This window comes from Hipposideros armiger, unplaced genomic scaffold (genome assembly GCF_001890085.2).
Source record: "Hipposideros armiger isolate ML-2016 unplaced genomic scaffold, ASM189008v1 scaffold_738, whole genome shotgun sequence".
Lineage (NCBI taxonomy): Eukaryota > Metazoa > Chordata > Mammalia > Chiroptera > Hipposideridae > Hipposideros > Hipposideros armiger.
The window spans coordinates 369,569-389,971 of NW_017732088.1; the positions used below are offsets into that span (position 1 = coordinate 369,569).

Here is a 20,403-nt window from a genome sequence, read left to right on the forward strand (position 1 = left end):
GAGGGCAGCGTCACTGGCCCTCATATGTGGGATCCGAACCGGGGCCCTCTGGCGTCCCAAGCCAGTTCTTAACCATCGCGCCACTCGGCCGGCCCAGCTTGGGACTTTTTGAAAGTATTTCTTTGCTTCCCTTCCCTCTGGCTAAACCTTAATGACTCTGTTTACCATAGTTACTATACATACCAATTTCTTTCTTTCTTTTTTTTTTTTAAAGATTATATTGGGGAATCGGGGAAGGGGAACAGACAAGTTGCAGTCCTTTTGTTCTTCAGTCTAGTTGTGGAGGACGTCGCTTTACTTGCCCATGTTGGTATTATCATTGCGCTCTTCCCGGGTGAGACAGTCGCTTGCCGACCATTGGATGGCCGCTCACGAAAGCTCACTCCAGTTGCTGGCCAGCCCCACTGCAGCCCACACCGTCGCCGGCGACTCACGGCAGCCCAGCTCCAGGTGGAGCTGTTGTTCACCATCTTAGCTGTAGAGGGCGGAGCGTCACTGGCCCTCATGTGGGATCCGAACCGGTGGTCCTGCTGCTCAGAGCTGGTGTCCCAAGCCAACTTCTAACCAACGTGCCACTTGGCCAGCCCTATGCATACCAATTTCAATGGTTCTGTTTACTCCAGACCCTATGTATACCAGGTTCAATGGCCCTAGTTCCTCAAGGAAACCTCCTGGACTTGAAAGAAGTTTTTCCATCACATTAGATTCACTCCTATCCCTGAAACAAACCAGCCTCTTGGAAGCAACTTTTTCCAGGAACTTCCCCTTTCCTTTCTTCTGCCTCTCCTTACCTACCTATAAAACCTTTTGGCCATGCTGGGGGGAGGGTGGGAAATGGGGGATGGGGTGGCCTTTGGACCTGAGTCCGCAATCCTCCCAGAATGCAAGCATTCTGAATAAACCGGCTTTTCTTTCCACCAACCTCGTCTTTTGAGTTTTGACTTTCCTGCAGGAGCAACCGGACCTTCAGCAGGGTAACATGAGGGACCTGGATCTCAAGAGATAACTGTAAGAAGGGAAAGGGAATGAGGGGTGTACCAGGTTGCAATTTTAAATGAGGATGGGTATGGAAATTCTCACTGAGAAGGTTACATTTCAGCAAAGGGACTTTGGCTTCTACGCTGATGGAAATAGGGAGGCATATTAGGATTCTGAGTAGAGGAGGGCCGCGATAGCAATTACCTTTTAGGCTGATCTTTCTGGCTGTGGTGGAGAGAATATACTTTAGGGGGACAAAATTAGGAGCAGGTCGACCTCACTGGGGTTGAGAAACGATTGTGACCTGCGCTCAAACCGTAGCACTGGAGGAGTGAGAAATGGCATGAAGGTAGAGTTTATGGGGTTTGCTGATGAATTGGATTTGTGGGCTTTGAGAGGAGTTCGGAGTGACACCAAGGTTTTTGAAGCGGTGAAGTTGCCATTAACTGGGATGGGGTGACAGCGAGAGGAGTAGCTTAGGGGTGGGCTGGGGAGATTGCCCTGGCATATGGTACAAGGGCTCTGGAGGCATCGCAGGCAAGGAAGCTTTTTTTTCCCGATCGCTTCTCTTAGTTACTGTGATTGTCTAAATGTTTTTTTTAAATGTCTGTCTTCCTCCACTAGAGCAGCGTTGTGAATGTACCAGGCACTGATAACTATTTGCTCAATGTTTACATGAACAAACACGACAAGCTGGCTTTCTTTATTTTTAGTAAAGTAATGGGTAAAATAGTTTTTACTAGGGAAGGGCCGGGTCACGATCACGGCCCAGAAACGCCCTACTACGTGAGCACCAAGCCCTCCCGTGTACCGCGGAGATGCTCCGCCGGGCGAGGCTTTCTGCGCATGCGCGCCTGGGCATGTCTGCAGAGAGGGGCTGCGGAGCTGGTGACTCGGTCCACTGTGCCTTGTGACGCAGCCGCCTGCGGGGTTGGGGAGTGGCCGCCTTGCGCCCAGCCCGCCCACTTCCACGCCGTGGGAATGGAAACATCTAACCCACGTGCCGGAAGCCAGCTTGCGCCTACGACAGTGCGCCACACCGTGCCCTACCGTAGCGATCTCCTGCGGACGTCATCTCGAGACAACCTCTGCGAAATGGCCGCGTCCAGTCAAGGTAAGGACGGGCGCGCGCGCCGCAGGCGTCGCGGGGAGCCGCCTTCCTGGGCTGCGGAAGGGGAAGGGCTCCGCGCCAGCCAGTCCCGGCAGAGGTCCCCATGGAGCCCAAGTGGCGCGGCAGCGGGGAGTGCCCCAGGGGCTCGCCCCTGGCCCAGCCGCTCCCAGGGTCCGGCCAAGGTCAGGCGCCAGGCTGGGGCCGAACTGCCCCATGGTGTTGTCTCCTGTTGGGCTCACTCAACCTTCCGGCGCCACCCCCATCCCCAACTGCCTAATCCCGGAGACATTCCGTCCCTGTTCTCGGAAGCGTTCTGGAACTTTTGAGACTAAGCCGCCTTCTTTATCCCTTTGGATGATCTTCTCAAACATCTGGCAAGTGTCCGTCTGTGTGCAAGGCGCCTCCCCTTGCATTACTGATGGTTTTCAAAGACTAGTGATGGTACTTTGAAAGAGTCTTATAAAAGACTCTTTAGTCAAGGGAAGCTCTCCGGTAATGTAATACGCAGTGGGGCACGTCTGTTAGTCGTGCCTTTTAACCTACTTCGAATGCTTCATGGTTATATTCAATTCAGTACTTGCTTACAATATCCAATTGCTAAACAGAGCTATCATCGAAAATTCAGTTATAGAAACTTAAAATTGCACACTTTATGTTAAAAACAAAGGCATTGAAAAAACTCAAAACTCATCACTTTCTTTATGATTTGCCATGTTTTACTATTATCTAGGTTCTTGAGGTTATTTGCGTTTGATGTGTCTATGTGGGGGAAATAACATAGTATGGAGTGCTACTGTGCATCTTTTCCCAACTCTGTTTAATGATGTCACAATTCAGTGATGTCACTCTCACCATGAGTGAACACACCATTGAAATTGGCATATGCTACAAATCAGCTCTCCCCCAAAACTGGTGAAACATTTACCAGCACACAACTGAATGTAGGTGACGGAGGTGTTGGAATGCACAATAGAATTCTTTTCCTGCAGTGCAGACTGCCTTCATTCCCTTAAAATGTGTAGGCTGATCAAATATTTGCACCGAGGACACTGTTGCAAGAAATTTTGAGGTTTAAGTCATGAATTCCAATCTTTATCAGAGTGATGGTCACATAATACTGTGATCATTGATTTCCTGGACTCATAAGGAAGGGTAGTGAGTACTTTTGCCTATATAGTGCTTAACAATGTTTGTTGAATGACTGAATGAAGTTGTGTGAGCTGATGATCTCTAATTTGATCCCCCTTTTTACTGGATCCCCCTTTTGAACTAACGGGCTTGGTAAAATTACATTAAAGCAAAACTCAAAACTCATTCTTGTTTTCAGTGATATTATTTAACCCAGGGAGAGAGTTTCTTCTTCAACATAGCAGTAATGTTTATTTATTTTGGAAAAAATATTTCGTTTAACTACTTGTGAAGCCAGAGAAGGCCCAGTTCCTCAAACATCCCTATTTTGGTTCTGCTAAATTTGGCTCGATAATCTATCTTGAATTAATTATTGAGTTATATTTTGTGATGATATAAGGTAGGGATTGAGGTTTTTGTTTTTATAGACACCTAATAGTTCTAACACAATTTGTCTAAAAGACTTTCTTTCCCCATTGATTACCTTGGTGCCATGTTTTCAAAATCAAATGACTATATCTGTGTATCCTTAGGATAGTTCTACACTGTGTAGAATATGGTGGCTTTGTAAGTCTGGAAATGAGGTAGCTGTATTATACTGTATCTTCATAAGAAGCCTTGATATTCCTTGAACTTTATTCTTTTTTATCCAACATTGCTTTCGCCACTTGTGGCATATTGTATCGGGTTGTTGCAAAAGTCATGACACGTTTTTGCAACGGAAAACAGAAAAAAATACGTCATGACGTTTCCGACAACCCAATATTTTTCTAAATGATTGCAGCGCTATCTTCCAATGCACATGCTCTTTTTTCAGTGTGACTTCGACGCTCCTTACACGGAGTGACGTACTCTTGCACCTGAGTGGGAGTTTGTGATGACTCCAATGGAATGTGGTGGAAGTAATACTGCATGGCTTCTGAGGCTAGGTCTTTAATGGTAGCATAGCTTCTGCCTAGCCCTCGAGCTCCCTTGCTCTCTCACTGTCTCCCTTGGGATAGGCAGCACCTTGAACCTAGCCACCAGGCTTTAAGGAAGCCCAAACTAACCCACATAGAGGGGCAGCATGTGTGTGGGACTGTATGTAGTAGGTGCTTCCAGACCCCTGCCTATAATTGTATGTCTTCTAGTTAAAGCCTTGGGCATCATGAAACAGATGTGCTGTAATGCTTATTGTGTCTAAATCCCTGACCCACAGAGTCTGACAGCATAATAAATGATTGTTTTGCTCTATAAAGTTTTGGGGGGGTAATTTGTTGTGTAGCCATAGTAACTGGAACAATATATTATAGGCCTTTTGCATCTCCATATAAATTGTAGAAGCAGCTTGTCAATTTGTAGAAAAAAACCTGCTTTTTGATTGGGATTACATTGAGTCTATAGATCAATATGGAGAGAATGAACATCATAAAAATATTGAGTGTCGCAAAACATAGTATATATATCTCCATGAATCAGGTAATCCTTCAATTCCTCTCGGCTGTATTTTGTCATATACAGTATAGAGGTCTTACACATCTTTCATTAAATTTATCCCTACGTTATCTTCCCACAGAGAAAGGGATTAGACATTTTATTAACTCTTTTTCCCTTCTGGGTAAATCACTTAACTTGTGAGCCTCCATTTCTTAGTTATAAAATGGGGTTAATGAATAGTATCTTGTATTGTACCTACTTGTTGCATGGCTTTAGTTAGATATACATGTTTATTGCTTAGCACATGGTATATAGTAAGAGCTTGATGAAACATTACGTCTTATTTTCACTGGAAATCCACATAGGACAGAATTGGTGAATTTGTGGGCCATCGAATAGTATTGAGTTACTTCTGTAAAAGAGAGGCAAATGGAGAAAATCCATTTCATTTAGGATGCATTCTTAGGTATTACAGTTTTTCCTAGGTCCTTTTGGTTGTTTTCAAATTTGAGGGGAAAGACTACTGAGTCTCAATTGTGTGCTTTTTTTGTCTCTAAGAAACATTTGTTGACTTTAGTCTGATTTTTCAAAAATTGCTAGTCAGCATTTCAGAGTTAATTCTAACATTTGAATAATATTTGGAGGTTCTTATTACAGCTGTTTAATTAAAAATCTCTTGATCTCATTAGGAATAATAGTGATTGTTCGTAAAAGTAACTCTTTTCTTATGCAGTATCTTAATTCTTGTAGGAAGCTTCGAGGGAAGTTTTGAGCCACTGGACCTTGCAGAATTTGCTAAAAAGCAGCCATGGTGGCGCAAACTGTTTGGGCAGGAATCTGGACCGTCAGTGGAGAAGTATAGCGTGGCCACCCAGTTGTTAATTGGAGGCGTCACAGGATGGTAAGTGCTGTGAAGATGGTCAGGGTCTTTTTTTTTTTGCATGATTTAGTACTGTGGTTCTAGGAATCATCTCCTTTAACCTGTAGAAACACATTGACTTCTGTGAAATAGATCACATGATGTGTAGCATTTATCTAAACATCACGTTAAAATGCTACTTAATGCTCATACATAGTATTTACTGCTTGCCACATACTATTTGAAGTATTTCTATAGATACCTCATTTCCTTCTGACAGCAGCTCTGAAATTGGTACTGTTATTATCCTCATTTTTCCCCGTTATACTGAGAAATAATTGATGTATATCACTGTATAAATTTAGGGGTACAGCATGATGGTTTGACTTACATATATTGTGAAATGACCACTACAGTAGGTTTGGTTAACATCCATCATCTCATATAGATACAATAGAAAGGAAAAAAAATTCTCCTTGTGATGTGAACACTTAGGATTTGCAATCTTAACAGCTGTTTTGTATATCATCCAGCAGTGTTAGCTGCAGTCACCATGCTGTATGTGACATCCCCAGGACTTATTTGTCTTATAACTGCAAGTTTGAACCTTTTGGCTACCTTCCTCCGATTCCCCCTCCCCTGATCCCTTTTTCTAGGAGATTTGTTTTAATTAGATTCCACATGTGAATGAGATCATGCAGTATTTGTCTTTCTCTGACTTATCTCCCTTAGCATAATAGCCTTCTGGCTCCAACCCTGTTGTTGCAAATGGTAGGATTTCCTCATTTTGTCTGGGCTGAATAATATACATATCTCACAACTGTTTCTGTGTACCGACAGCCTGTCACTTATCTGATGTTGGTTTGGATTTTGTAGGTGCACGGGTTTCATATTCCAGAAGGTTGGAAAGTTGGCTGCAACAGCTGTGGGCGGCGGATTTTTTCTCCTTCAGGTCTGTATGTGAAATATTCCTAGATTTTGGGAAACTCGATCACATCCCACGTGACAAGGGCTGGGGGGCTCGAGGAGGGGCTGCAAAGGGTTAAGAAATCACGAGTCAAAAGTAGAGTTTCTGCGGGCCAGGGGTCTAGTCTCTGCAGACAGAGAGAGTGAGCCAACTGTCACAAAGAGGTCAATTTGAATATCAATACCCAGTTGATTGATTCGATAAGACCATGCAGACTGAGAGAGTGAGCAACTGTCACTAAGAGGTCAATTTGAATATCAATACCCAGTTGATTGATTCGATAAGACCATGCAGATTGAGAGAGTGAGCAACTGTCACTAAGAGGTCAATTTGAATATCTATACCCAGTTAATTGATTCGATAAGACCTGCAGCTGCCTCACCGAAACTTTCACACATGTGTATGATCCTTGGGATGGTCTCAGCATTCCTACCAGATAAGGAAGTTTTACTGAGATCATTCCCTCTGATCTCAGCATTCCAAGACACTTCCTTATGACTTCAAAGGATCCGTGCTCAGGAGCATTCAAGTTGGCAGCTGCAAGGCGACAAAACTCCGCTTGCCGGCCCGTTAGGGATATGCTGTGAGGGGCTGTAACATAACCCTGACTGTGTTATACTAGAATAGCCTCTGCACTGGTTTCCATGTACTACTTGAAATGCGAGTGAGCATTTGAGTCAAACTGCATCAATTACCAGTTGCATTTTATTTTATCATGTATAACATGGGGACATAAGTACATATTCCTTATCATAGAGCCTTCACAGGGTTTTTAAGACCAGTTGAAATATTTAGCAAATGTGATTTCAAAAGTACAAAGTGTGATGCAAGTGCCCTCTGATATGATTTTTTCTTATACAACAATATAGCGAGCTCTTACAAAGGGCCCATTGACCCCAGGGCAGTCGATGAGAAATGAGGCTAAATGACAGATGTCCTGTGCTGTCTCTTTGGCCTGGACTTTATTTCAGGCCCAGTGAGTGCTGGTTCTCTAGGGCTGCTCTGTGGCACTGATGTGTAGACTTGACTCCACATGGAATCACCTGGGAGTTTTAAAAACCACTGCTGCTCAGGGCCTCTGCCTACCCCTGTCACGTTTCATAGGTGGGAGGCATGCTTGCATATCAGAATACAGTAAAACTTTGGATTGTGAGTAACGTGGTTTGCGAGTGTTCCACAAGACGAGCAAACATTTCTAACACATTGTATTAGATGTCTTGCAGTATGAGTAGTTTGTTTCTGGAATGAATTATGCTTGAAAACCAAGGCATTATGTGTTTTTTAACCCCTGACATGATTCCAAGTGCAACTAAGTTTGAGAGCCGCGGCTCGGTAGAAGCCATACTTTGTTGAATTGTGCCAGGGTGTCTGAGTTCGCGGCCCCTTGTCTCCCCACACAGTTGGCCTCCCTCTTTTTAGCCAGGTAAGTTCTACCTTGGAAGCACGGAGTGAGTTTCCTGTATTGGTCAGGGGAAAAGTGCAGAAGACGGAGGCTGGTGACTGCTGGCCGGGGCCAGTGCAGATTGGATACAGTATTGCACAATGAGGCCCCCAACACCTAACGCTTAAAACTCTCCTCACTTTATTCTCACCCACAGTTTCTGTGGGTCAGGAATTTTGCTGGGTTAAGATGGACTCCTGTGGCCTGGAGTCTCATGTGGTTACAAGCAGGAGGTGGCTGGAGCTGGATGAGTAGAGGGCTGACTGGGTCTCCCTGGCTTCCCGCTCCGTCCCTCCCTCTCTCCCTCCCTTTACCCCTTCCTTCCTCTCTCCCCAGTGTCTCAGAACTCCTCCACTTGGTCCTTCTGCATGGGGGAGTTTAGGGTAGTCACACCACTGTGACCTCAGGGCTCCAAGCACAAGTATTCATGGTGACAGTTGCATCTCCTTGTCTGCCCTAGTGTCACAGCATCACCCTGCAGCCTTCTGCTGGATACTGGGAACTTACCAGCAGCCTCCCCCAAACCTCAATTCAATATGTAGGTTCCTGGCTCCCTCCCTGTGGGCTTGTCAGGGGCCAGCTCTGTTACTGGACAGGTGAGGCCCCCTGCAAGGCTGCCCCTTCCTCATGCCTTTCTGTCTCTGGGTTACAGTAATCTTTCTTCCTGTCACCCCTCAGGCAGAAGTGCAGTGACAGCTCTGTTGCTGCATGACCTCCAGCCCTGCTCTGTCCCCGAGGTTCCCCCTACACCCTGCCCCAACTTTGCAGACATCTTATGCCCACTTTCAAATGTCCTAATGTGGGCATACCCTCTGTTCGGGGGGGGCCCTGACTGCCAGAACTAAGTGGTATTGGAAGTGTCTCCAGCTAAGACTGAACATGGGACTCTGGGGGTACCCCAGGAGGGCAGCGATGCCTCCTCGCTAGGGGATGTGGGACACTGGCATCTGTGCGGTGCCCACATATCAGCTGTCGCCAGAGTAGGCATGATGGTGGGCGATCAGCGGTTAGGGATCTAGTTTCCTTTCTCTCACACTGATAACTGTCCCAGTAGCATTTCGTGAACCAGGCTTCCTTTCCCCAGTATTTGAAGCGCTGCCTCTATCACCCGCATGTGTGTGGATCTGATAAGAATTCCTCTGTTCTGTCGCACTGGCTGACTGTCCCCCTTTGCTCAGCCTTGGTAGTTGGTAAGACAGGTTCTCCCACATGCTCCTCAGGGGTGCTTGGTACTATTGCTTGTCCATCTGCATTTTAGAACAGGCTTGTCGGTTACTTTCAGAAATCCTGGTGAAATTTTGATTGGAATTGCCTGGGAACCATGTAGAGAAATTTGGGAAGAATTAATATCTTTTATGATATGGAGTCATGTATCTGTGAACATGGGTTTCCACTCCATTTATTTTAATGTCTTTCCTAGACTTCTATTATTTTTCCATATAGATCTCGTACACCTGTTCTGTATTCTGTTCCTAGGTTCCTCATAGCTTTAGTTGCTCTTGTGGCTTTCCTTGAGAACTCGCCCTCAGCCCTGAGGGTGTCTCCCAACAGATGGATAGAGAATGACACAGCTAATGATGTGGAACATCTTTTCATCCTTTTCAGTAGCGTGCCTATTTAGGTCTTTTGCCCATTTTTAAATTGGTTTGTCTTTTTCTATACATTTTATTCTGGCCCATTAATCTGTGTGTCCGTCCTTTCTCCAATACCACACTGTCTTGATTGCTGTAGCGTTATAGTCAATCTTTTTTTTTTTTAAAGAGAAAGCTTATAAGAGTTTATTTGAGCCAAACTGATGACAATTGCCAGGAAGCAAAGTCTCAACGGATTGAGAAAATGCTCCTTACAGTCACTCTTAAAATCGGGTAGTGTGAGTCCTCCAACTCTGTTCTTTTTAAAAAATCATTTGACTTTTCTAGTTTCTTTCCTTTCCATACACATTTTAGACCTAGCTTGGTTATACATCTATAAAACATCCTGCTGGGATGGGGGTCCTGATAACTCTGTAGCTCAATTTGGGGAACAGTGGAGGTCATTTCTATGTCAGATGTTCATGCCATATAAACGGCCTGTCCCTACACTTATTTGGGTCATCTTTGAATTCTTCAGCATTTTGTAGTTTTCAGCATACAGACCCTGTATGATTGTTGCTTACATTTATACTTAGTAGTTAATTATTTTGCATCTATTTTAAATAATAAATTTTAGGGCCGGCTGAGTGGCTCAGTTGATTAAGAGCCTGCTCAAGAGTTTGAGCTCTGAGCAACAGCGGTTCGATTCCCGGCCTGAGCTGAGCAGCCGCTGAGCTGCCAACAGGTGGCAGGATGGCTCAGCTTAAAAATCAATCAATCAATAAATAAATAAATCATAAATTTTATTTCCATTTTTAGTTCTTTAATTTGCTAGCATATAGACATACAATAGTTTTTTGTGTGTTGATCTTGTATTCTGCTGCCTTCCTAAATTCACTTTCTAGATGTAGAAATTTTTGTTTGTTTTAACATGTTGGATTCCTTGAAATTATGTAGACAAATGTGTATAAATGGCGACAGTTTTGCTTCTTCCTTTCTGATCTGGAAGTCTCTTCTGGCCTTTTCTTGCCTTATTACACTAAGTACAGCTCCATGTCTGGTATGATGTTGAATAGCAGTGGAGAGTGTAGACATCTTTACCTTGTTTGTAACATTAGGTGAAAATCGTCTTTCACTAAGTACAGCATTAACTGTAGGTTTTTTTGAAGATGCTCTTTATCAAGTTGAGGAGTAAGTATTCCTCCTCCAGTTGATTTTCTTAGACTTTTTATGAATGTGTGTTGAATTTTGTCAAATGCTTTTGAGTCCTGCCTTGAGTTTAGGCCAGGTGATATTGGAGGACAAACAGGACACACACAGGTCTGGGTTTCCCCAGTCAGCTGCCCTTACCTTGTCATAGCCTGAAGTCGCTGTTCCATTTATTCTGTCCTGTGGGAGAAACAGGGTGGAGTCAAGGAACTGGAACCTTCCTTTAGCGTACACTTTTTGCCACTGAACTATGTTGCTGCTATAAGTCTAATTTGAATTGGAATTTCCTGGATTACTTGTGAAGTTGAACTTTTCCTTTTATTGACCACTTTCTTCTGTCAGTTGCCTTTGCTCATTTTCAAGTGTTTTTTTTCTTACTTATCTCTAGAAGTTCCCATTTTTTATGATTATTAATGTTTTGTTTATTATATATACATTGCAAATAGTTACTCCAGTCTTGTCTGGGAAACTTACTAGTTGGAGGTGCCATTCACTAAAATAGAAACTAGAGGAAGAGCAACAGTGCAGGATACTGTAGCAGGGAGAAGAGTTTCAGTTTCAGGTACTTTGAGATATTCAGATAGACAGGACATGAAAAATTTGATGGAGAGTAGTGCTATTGATGGAAGATTGATTGATGGGCTGTCATCTGTCTCTGCGTTCCTTGGATGACACTAATGCATCAGAAAAGTGCATACTTGAATCATTTTTATCCAGTTCACATTCTCAATGAGATTGTTTTCACCAAGTTTTAATGTTTACTGTCTTTTCCAAGGGAAGTAGGCGTATTCTGGATGGCACATTCGGGCGTGTTTCTCCCAGTACCCCTTATATGAAGTCACTTGTGAGACGTCTCTGTCAGGCCATGTGCTAGAAGATTTTTTGAGCAACAGTAATCACTATCTGACGGCCTTGTTCTGTTCACTTCGTCAAGAAACTCAGACTTATGTTGGCTGTAAAGTTCATTTCTTCACCTTACATCTTGACTTCTTATTCCGATTTTACCATTTGATTTTTAAGCTAACTTAAAACCTTTTAGAGAGGGTAAGAGTATAGCTAAAGTAAAGGAACTGCCAGCAGCCATGGACGCGCATTCTATTGATTTCTGGCGCCAGACATTGGGCCTTGCATGTAGGGTGGGTGCTGAGTAGATGCTGAGCGAATGTCATTGTCATGGAAAGAGCTGGATGGCCGATGTCCCCCAAAATGGGAAGTCAGAGGGATTGTTGCTCATGTACTTCAGGGATTTACCCTGACAAAAAGAAATAACAAACCTGTGTTTCTTCTTTCTTGCTGCCATTGTTGAAACGATAGCTTGCAAACCACACTGGCTACATCAAAGTTGACTGGCAACGCGTAGAGAAAGACATGAAAAAAGCCAAAGAACAGCTGAAGATCCGTAAGAGCAACCAGATCTCCACGGAGATGAGAAGCAAAGCTGAGGAGGTAAGCTGCGAAGGGCGTGGGCAGTTTCGTGTATACACAAATGGGGCTGCACACACCAGTGTGTCAGCCTGGGGTGGAATAGTTTCACATCAGAGGCATTTTTTAAAGCTGGGTCATTGAAGTGTTCGGGGAGTTTCATCAGTGAGTGACAGTGCAAGAGTGGTCCATGCACGTACTCGTATGTGGGTCAGTTATCCCATGAACTAGTTCTCGTAGGGCTGTGGGCAGTGATAAGGATGTAGATTGGATAGCCACTCTGACCATTTGTCTCCGTGCACACACATCTCCGAAATGCCCATACTTCACTTGTTCTACACAAAACTAATAGAATGTGTAGCCCAGGAGTTAGCAGCCTTTTTTGTAAAGGGCCAAGTGGGATATATATTTAGCTTTGCAAACCACGTGGTATCTGTCACAACTACTGAACTCCACTGCGTAGCATGAAAATAACCAGCGATGATATGCAGATACGTGGGCGCAGCTGTGTTGTAATGGAACTTTAAGAACAGGCAGCGGCTGGATTTGGCCCGGGTGCTACAGTTTGCCAATCCTGGAGCTAATACATGAAATCAGGTTAGATGATACTGGCTGGCAGTGGAGGAGCAGGAAACTTTTTTCCTTTTTAAAAGGATGTATTTTGTGACTGCTTTATTACCTTTAGAAGTATGTCAAATGTCCCAAAGAAATGAGTGCACTGGACTGGAGAGAAATAAACCAGGATCAAGGTATTAAGAAGGTACTATAGCAGCTGCCTGGCACCGTGCATAGCCCAGAGCAATGGAGTCTGGATTCACGGAGCAAAGGGCCAGACTGAGAGCAGAGGAGGGACTTAGAGATACACTGATATAGGTTTTGTCCTTGAGGGACTCACACTCAGTAGCAGTGACAGGAGAAAGTCACATAATCAAATAGAATAGGGGCTGGGCGGTAGGTGGACTGAGATGAAGTGTGGCAGATTAGACACATGCATTTATCTCGGCTTCCTTCTGAAATATTTCTAAGTGACAGTAACAAAATGAAAAAGGGTAAATCCACAAGAACTAAGAGAACAGCAGAGGCATCCCAGGAGACAACTAATATCAGCAAATTTGGGGCAGTTGGGAAGCAGATGAGGCGTACATGACTTAGCAGACTGGAAAAATACTGGACGGTGGCGAGAGGCTGGCCAAAGCTGGTCCTTTGCCCAGAGTGGAAAGTGGCATCTAGGGGCCCAGGAGCACAGATAGTCCCTCCCCCTTCCTTCCCTCCTTCCATCCCTCCTTTTCAAGCTTAAGGTTATGAAAGTTACACTTTTTCATTTTGCCTAAATTTTATTATTCATACATTTTTAAAAGCAATACATGATTGCTGGAAACGTCTTCAATGATACAGGAAGTCTATATAACAAAAAGTATAAGGTTAATGTTTGATTAGAACCAAGTGTTGACTCCCAAAGGGAACTTATTATAAACTAACCAAAGGGTTTGGAATTTGTTTATTCCTTTATTCCATACATTTTTGTATTGTTCTTTATGGCCTGGGACTGTCACATGCCTTGTGGATAGTGGCTGGTTCCCTCCTCACAGCCCATGGTTTTATTTGGGAAGCAGGGAATGGAGATGATAAGCTCAGTATCTAGTGACAAGGAAGTCATCAATGATTTAAGTGATGACAGTTTTAATGGGGTGGTGGAGTTCAAAGCCCAAATAGAGCAACTTGAAGAATGAGTAGGAAATAAGAAAGTGAAGATAATGAATGAAAGCAATGGTGTCAGGAAGTCCTATGATTTTTTTCATTCCCTCTGATGGCAGATGGCAAGAGACAATGCCTCTAATAGAGAAATGGGTCCAGTCGAGTCGGGGAAGTGAAAGTGACACAGGAAGATATAGGCCTAGTAGGAGTGAGGAGGCTAGAGGGTCCCAGGAGGATAGATTAAGTGGGGAAGGTCAGGATGTGAGTGACTTTAAGTAGTTGGGTGGTGAAGTCATTAGACTTCAATTCAAGAAATGATTGGGCCGGGATCCTGGATGTGTCATCCCTCTGCACACTCGCTAAGGTGGTGGTTGTATTGGGAGAAAGAGGGAGTCTGACCCACTTACCAAAGTTCTCTCTGAATGGAGATCATAGAGCACAGACGTGGGCGCGAGAGGGTGCCAAGTGTATTCTCGCAGCCTCAGATGGGCGGGGGCATTTGCAGGAGGTGGGACTTTGGGAAATGGCTAGATGGACAGACACACGGTGGATAGAATGAACGCATGGAGAAATTCTGGAGGAGAGGCTTCAGAGCAGCCGTCGCTGGAGAGGAGGAGATATTGAAGGAAACGGAAGGAGTGAAGTGGAAAATGGGGACTTGCCTCTGTAACCAGTTTACTGCGTGCAGTTTTACTCTTTCTCCAGCACTGCCCCATGAACTCTCCTCTTCCCTGTCCCTGTGTGAACTTGGGGACGGGTTTCTTAGCTCTGTTACTAAAGACGGAATCCATTGAGTTGCCCTTGACGTCTCCTCCTCATCCCCCATATGGCCCGTTCACAAAGTCCTGTCTCAAAAACATCTCTTGAATTTGGTCACTGTGCACTAGCACCCCTACCACCACCTGGATCCAAAGATCCATCGTGTCACCTCCTGATCTGTGTCCTGCTTCCCGTCGAGCTCCCTGTAGTCTTAGCCTCCCCACAGCAGACAGTGGTCATTTTCAAATGAAGGTCTGTTTCTGGCTTCCAGTGCCCTGTGGGTAAAGTGCAAACTACTCAACAGGTGAGGGGATTGACATTGTCAAGATTGCATAGGTAATAGAGATGATTTCTAATAATAGCATCCCCTTAGCAGAATAACCATTGTGATATCTTCTGTTCCTAGGTAGTGTCATTTGTGAAGAAGAATGTTCTAGTGACTGGTGGATTTTTCGGAGGCTTTCTGCTCGGCATGGCATCCTAAGGAGGATACTTCCATTATTCCTGGTTTTTCCAGCTAGCAGCCTCTTCACTCCATCATAGGACATCGAGCCTACTCCCGCTCCTTTTCTCCTGTGCCTTCCTCCCTGCTGTGGCGTATCTAGGCATCTCTTGGTACAAGTTGATACTGCCCTACTGTGACCTTGACCACGATAGAAGAGACAATAGACATTAACTCTCCTGCCAGAACACTCCCTATTGAGTAATTGTAGGTCAGCAAGAATGTTCCTTTCCCCCTACATCAGATACTTACCAGAACATCGTGCAAGATGGCGCACCATGGAGGATGAATGCAATCTCAAAGGTCCCAAACTTGATTTGGAAAAGAAGTAACGAGCACATAGATAGATACTTGATTAGATGCTGCATGGAAAGGAACTGAATACATTTGCCTTTAAGCATGAAAGATATTGGTATCTTGGTGTCTACTTTCTTTTTTAGTTGGTTTTATATTACAGAAAGAGGTATTTATAGCTTCTATAATTATCCTGACAAAAATGGCAGCATGAGCACTATAATTAAAAAACATGAATAAAGAATGAGCTTGTGCTGAAGGTATACATGCTGAGCTGAAAGTATTGTGTTTGGTGAAAAGGTCTTTAGGAAAATCAACCAATAGATCGTTCGTTGGATGGTCAGACTTAATGAATTATGGAGGAGCATTAAGATATTATCCACAGGCGTTTTGCACCATACAGGATAATGCACCTCATGGCTGTTCCCAAAGGGTTTATTAATGGTAAACTAAATGACTTCAGGTGGGACAAGGACGAAGCTCTTGGATTTTTATTTCATACAAAAGGTTTTAAACTTTGGAATGTGAAGTATTCTGTACTTGTCAAAACATTAGGGGTAGTCATAGCTCCTCTGTGCCAATTCTATTTCTTTATCCAGTTAGTATAAAATATGTAACATTTGAACCAGAGTTTTAAAGAGGTAGCATTCCAGGTATTCAGAATTCAGAATGGTGGCAGTAGCACCTGTGAAATAAATTAGTTCCATCATCAAATGTAATCCACTGTCTCATGATGACCCTAACTCTTAGAATTATTCTTTAAAATAAAAGTTTATAGATACGCACACGCTTAGAATCTTAGCACATTTTGCTGGAACGGCCTGATACCATGTCTGCAACCCCATTTAGAAAAGCCACTTCTGAAGGGCACGGCTTGGTGTTCAACATGGTACCCGTGGGGCCTACACTTAGCAGGTACTCAGTATTTGTTGAATGTATGAATAATGACCTCATACAAAGGTGTCTGGAAAAGAGACTGATCCAAAGAATTGGAGAGTATGAGTTCTGAGAATGCAGAAAACTTGGAGCTATTTCTTAAACTTGCAAGTGATTCCTTGCAAAATGTATGTTTTTAAGGCCTTCCTTTTAAAATATTTGCCTTTTAATTTATCTTGGAAATGATGTATTGAATGTGGAAATTGTAGCTACCAGATGTGTGTAATTTTGTAGAATTCATCATTTGCATTTTTCTCCTTAATTACATTATGGTAGTATTTTTTTTAAGGCAACAAGTTATTTTGCTTGCAATGTGTATGAATCGTCCCCAATCATAATGCTATGAGCCTCTTTGCTGCATAGTTTTGTACAAGAACTTAAATTTTTTTCACTTTTTATTATGGGAACTTTCAAACATACAAAAGTAGAGAAAATAGTACAATGACCCCTATGTATCCATCACCCACCTACAATGATCATCAAAGTATATACCTTGTTTTATCAATTATTTTGAAATACCAAATATATCAATTCATATTTCAGTATATATCTCTAAAAGGTAATAACTCTTTAAATAATCATAAATACAATATTATACCAAAAAAATTAATTCTTTAACATCATCAAATATCTAGTCAGTGTACAAAATGCCCTGTCTCAAGTGTTACATTTGGTTTGTTTGAATCAAAGTCCATAACAGGTCCACATTGCATATAGATATGTGTTTCAAGTCTCTCCTAATCTTGTATGTTCTCCTTTTTCTTTTGGCTTCCAGTGTATTTATTAAAGACACTGAGTTATTTGTTCCCTAGTTCTCCACATTCTGCTTCTGATGCCTGGGCACCTGGGGTATGCCAGGTATGGCATCCAAGGCTGCAGCCATTTGATGACTGTACCCATGTGACTCACCCAGACCAATGGAATGTTGGCTATAAAACTGACCAGAAATGCTCTGTGCATCTTTGGGTTGCAAGTGGTGGGGAGTGGCCACTGAATATCTCCAGTAAGGTGGCGGGTTGTCTTTTGCCCATCTCTATTTTTTCTGACTATTGGTGATGACAGCAAAGACTAGCCAATTGGTTGAAGTTGCTTTGAGTGGGTCCTAATGGTAGGTAGTAGATGAACTAAGACCTACAGGTCCGTCCTGAAGTTTCTGCCCAGCTGACTGCTGCTGGGACCCTGAGGGGCGTGGCTGAGGTCAGTATTGCAGGGTGGCATCCTGCTGCTGTGAGAATGGCCTTGAGTTCTGCACACTGAGTAGGGCCACCTCTGTGGCTGTGCAGAGCTGGTGCCGAGGCTGGACAGCTGAGCACTGGCACCCATCTCGGTTTCAGCTTAGCAGGAACATGGGTGCAGTGGACTCGGCCACTTAGGGGAGCTTCTACATTGAGACCCTATTGCCAGCAGTTTTTTTGCTTTAGGTGCTGAAGTGGGAGATTAAGATTTCCCTCAAAAGAACGGCTGCCAGGGCATCCAAGGGTGAACTATTTCCCTTTGACTAGCGAGGCATGTGTTTTTCACCAGTATCCAGAGCCCAGTGATGTTCCAGGCATCCTTTTCAGTGGTGGAGGGCTGAAGAGAGCAGGTTTTCCTTGACTGACGGGTTCCGCGTTCCCTACGGTTCTGCTCTCATGTTGGGAGTTCCGGCGTCCCCTGCTGGCGGGGACGTAGTATCACCGCACTTGGGGCTTCTTTACCTGTAGCTTGTCCTCATTTGGGAGAATCTCTGGCCCTGAGCACACAAAGCACTCACACCTGCTGGCCTGCGACGCTTTTTCTCCCCTCTGGCTCCTCTCACCGCTGCGTCCGCGCCACTCTGGACCACCCTTTGACCTAGTGTCCCTTCTGCGATGGAACTGGGTAGGATGGAGACTTGGGACCTGGTGTTAGAGGAGAAAGGGAGAGGGACCCAGGGGCGTTTTTGCTTTACAGCTGCTGCCCGTTCTGGTGGAACAAATGCTCTGATCTTTTCAGTCTCTCTAAGGAGACGCCTCATTGCTGACATTGTTTGAATTCGGGGACCCCTGGCTGAGCAGCCCCATTGTCGTGTGTCATTGTCATTGTGATAACATACCAACAAGACTGCTCCTGCTGCCCCTCTGGGCGGCTTGTTGGCTTCATCCTCTCCACTCAGCCTAGGACCTTCAGCCACAGGCCAGCTGCGAGTGGGGTGGGGGTTGGGGGGCAGCCTTGGCTCCACCTGGCTTACCACTGGGGAGAAAGCACTCCCTACTGGAGCTGGGCAGTTACCACCTCATGGAGGCTGGCAGAAGACAGGAGGTGAATTAAGTTGGAGGACATTTCTTCGTTGTTGTTGCAGATGTTTTACTGAGCAGTCAAATTGGTTAACAGTATTCCCAAATGGCGATTTGTTCACATTGGCACATAACAGAGATAGAAGAAGGGATTGCTTTATTCATATTCATGCTCCCTGTCTCCCTTCCCCACCGACTTTTATCCCCCCTTTCTCCCTCCTTCCCTCTCTCATTCATTTTTCCTGAAGGAATGACTCTTACGTAACTGGAGCTGACAGACTTGTGGGCCAGGCGCTTGTGGTTTTGAAACGCAGTTACTGTGTAGTTAACTCTTGTAAGAATGTTCATCATCCTTTTGTTGGACGTTTGTCAGAAAGATGGACATGACTAACGGAGGGGCTCTTATTTGAAACGTGTACTTTTGTATAGTCGGGGAAAGTACAGTAAATCTCTGGTTGAAACCATGGCATAGGGATGGATTTGAAATTCCTGACTATCATTAATGTGTCATGCTGATCTGTTTCTCCTCTGAGGGAAACTCACATAAGGCCAGTTTTAGACCCTGTAGGCAAGATTAGGCTGCTGCCCTCTCTGCTCCCTCCACCGACTTATTAGCTTCGTTTCTTGTCATGAAGTCTTAATCACTTATACAATCTCAGTGTGAGCTCTTGGAGAATTGAGCAGAAAATATATCCTATTCTGGACCTGATTTCCCAGAAATCATACGGTGTGGTTTACATCCGTGACGTTTGCTATGTAAGGAATCGCAAAATTTAAGGGCACTATTTTTCTAAAGAAAACTGACAGTGTTGCGCTTTTTTACAACACTGTAAGCTTCTTGACTCACCCACGGCATTCTGAATTGGAAATGGCAAGGATTGCCACGGGATTAGAGAGCAGTGGTTCTCACCTTTGCACATAGGAATCACCTGCCGAATTTTGCAAACCTGGCTCATCCTAGAGACGATTTCACCGGCCTGGGTTCCACTGGGACAGCCTGACCTATGAACATACCTCAGATGTTTCTAATGTGCAGCTAATAGGTTCCTGGCTGAGAACCACTGAAATCCAGAGTTGGAAGCTGGTGCTAATAAAATTACACTTCTGTTAAAAGTGACTACTTAATAGGCCCTTTAAAGCTTTTTACATAAGCTAAGTGCCATACAACTTCAGATGCTGAACACAGTGTAATATTACAGTTTATTAAATGTTATTGGAATCCTGCAGAGTGGGTGCAGGCAACAGAGTCACAGTGGAGTAGAGTGGCAGAGCAGGGGCATTTGTCATCAGTGGATGCTAAAGCCATTGGGTGAAAGGTTGTGGGATATTCATAAGGCACCAACACATCACCCCACATGTTACAGAGGGAAAACTCCCTTCCAGCGGAGAGGTCTGTCAGTCACTGGTTAACCACGTGATTAAACTTACCATCACTAATAAATAGTCTCTGAAAAGCTGGATGAAACCATAGTTCTCACCTTCCCAGTTCTTCCCTGAAGACTGAGATGCAGTTAATTGTGGTCCCCAGCACATAAAAAACACTCAGTAAAGGTTAAGCTTCTCTGGTGGCTATTTTATTTTTCTGTATATCATAATATTAGCTAAAAAGAAGGTTTAAGTTAATGCCTGCCAGTAGATGTGTGGAAGTGAGGCAGGACTGAGTTTAAAGATAGGAAGGAATAATCGATTTGAAGCTTTAAAAGCCCTAAATAAAGTAGCATATTTTAGAGGAAAAAATCATTTAAAACAGTCTGAAACTTCAGTAGTTAACGGAAGTAATTTTGTAATAAAGCAGAGGAGAACAATCTCTTTGATCCTGGAAATGATTCGTAATGTAAGTCCTAGCACCGCTATGAGTTG

At 44.0% G+C, this 20,403-nt stretch overlaps 1 protein-coding gene across 1 annotated transcript; it reads left to right on the forward strand.

Moving 5' to 3' along the window:
- The first annotated feature begins 1,862 nt into the window (after window positions 1-1,862).
- On the forward strand, window positions 1,863-17,095 carry FUNDC2 (FUN14 domain containing 2). Its single transcript, XM_019627639.1, has 5 exons — window positions 1,863-2,092; window positions 5,384-5,534; window positions 6,369-6,444; window positions 11,995-12,126; window positions 14,963-17,095. The coding sequence occupies exons 1-5, from the start codon at window positions 1,960-1,962 to the stop codon at window positions 15,038-15,040; spliced, it is 570 nt and encodes a 189-aa protein (XP_019483184.1). The 5' UTR covers window positions 1,863-1,959; the 3' UTR covers window positions 15,041-17,095.
- The last annotated feature ends 3,308 nt before the right edge of the window (window positions 17,096-20,403 follow it).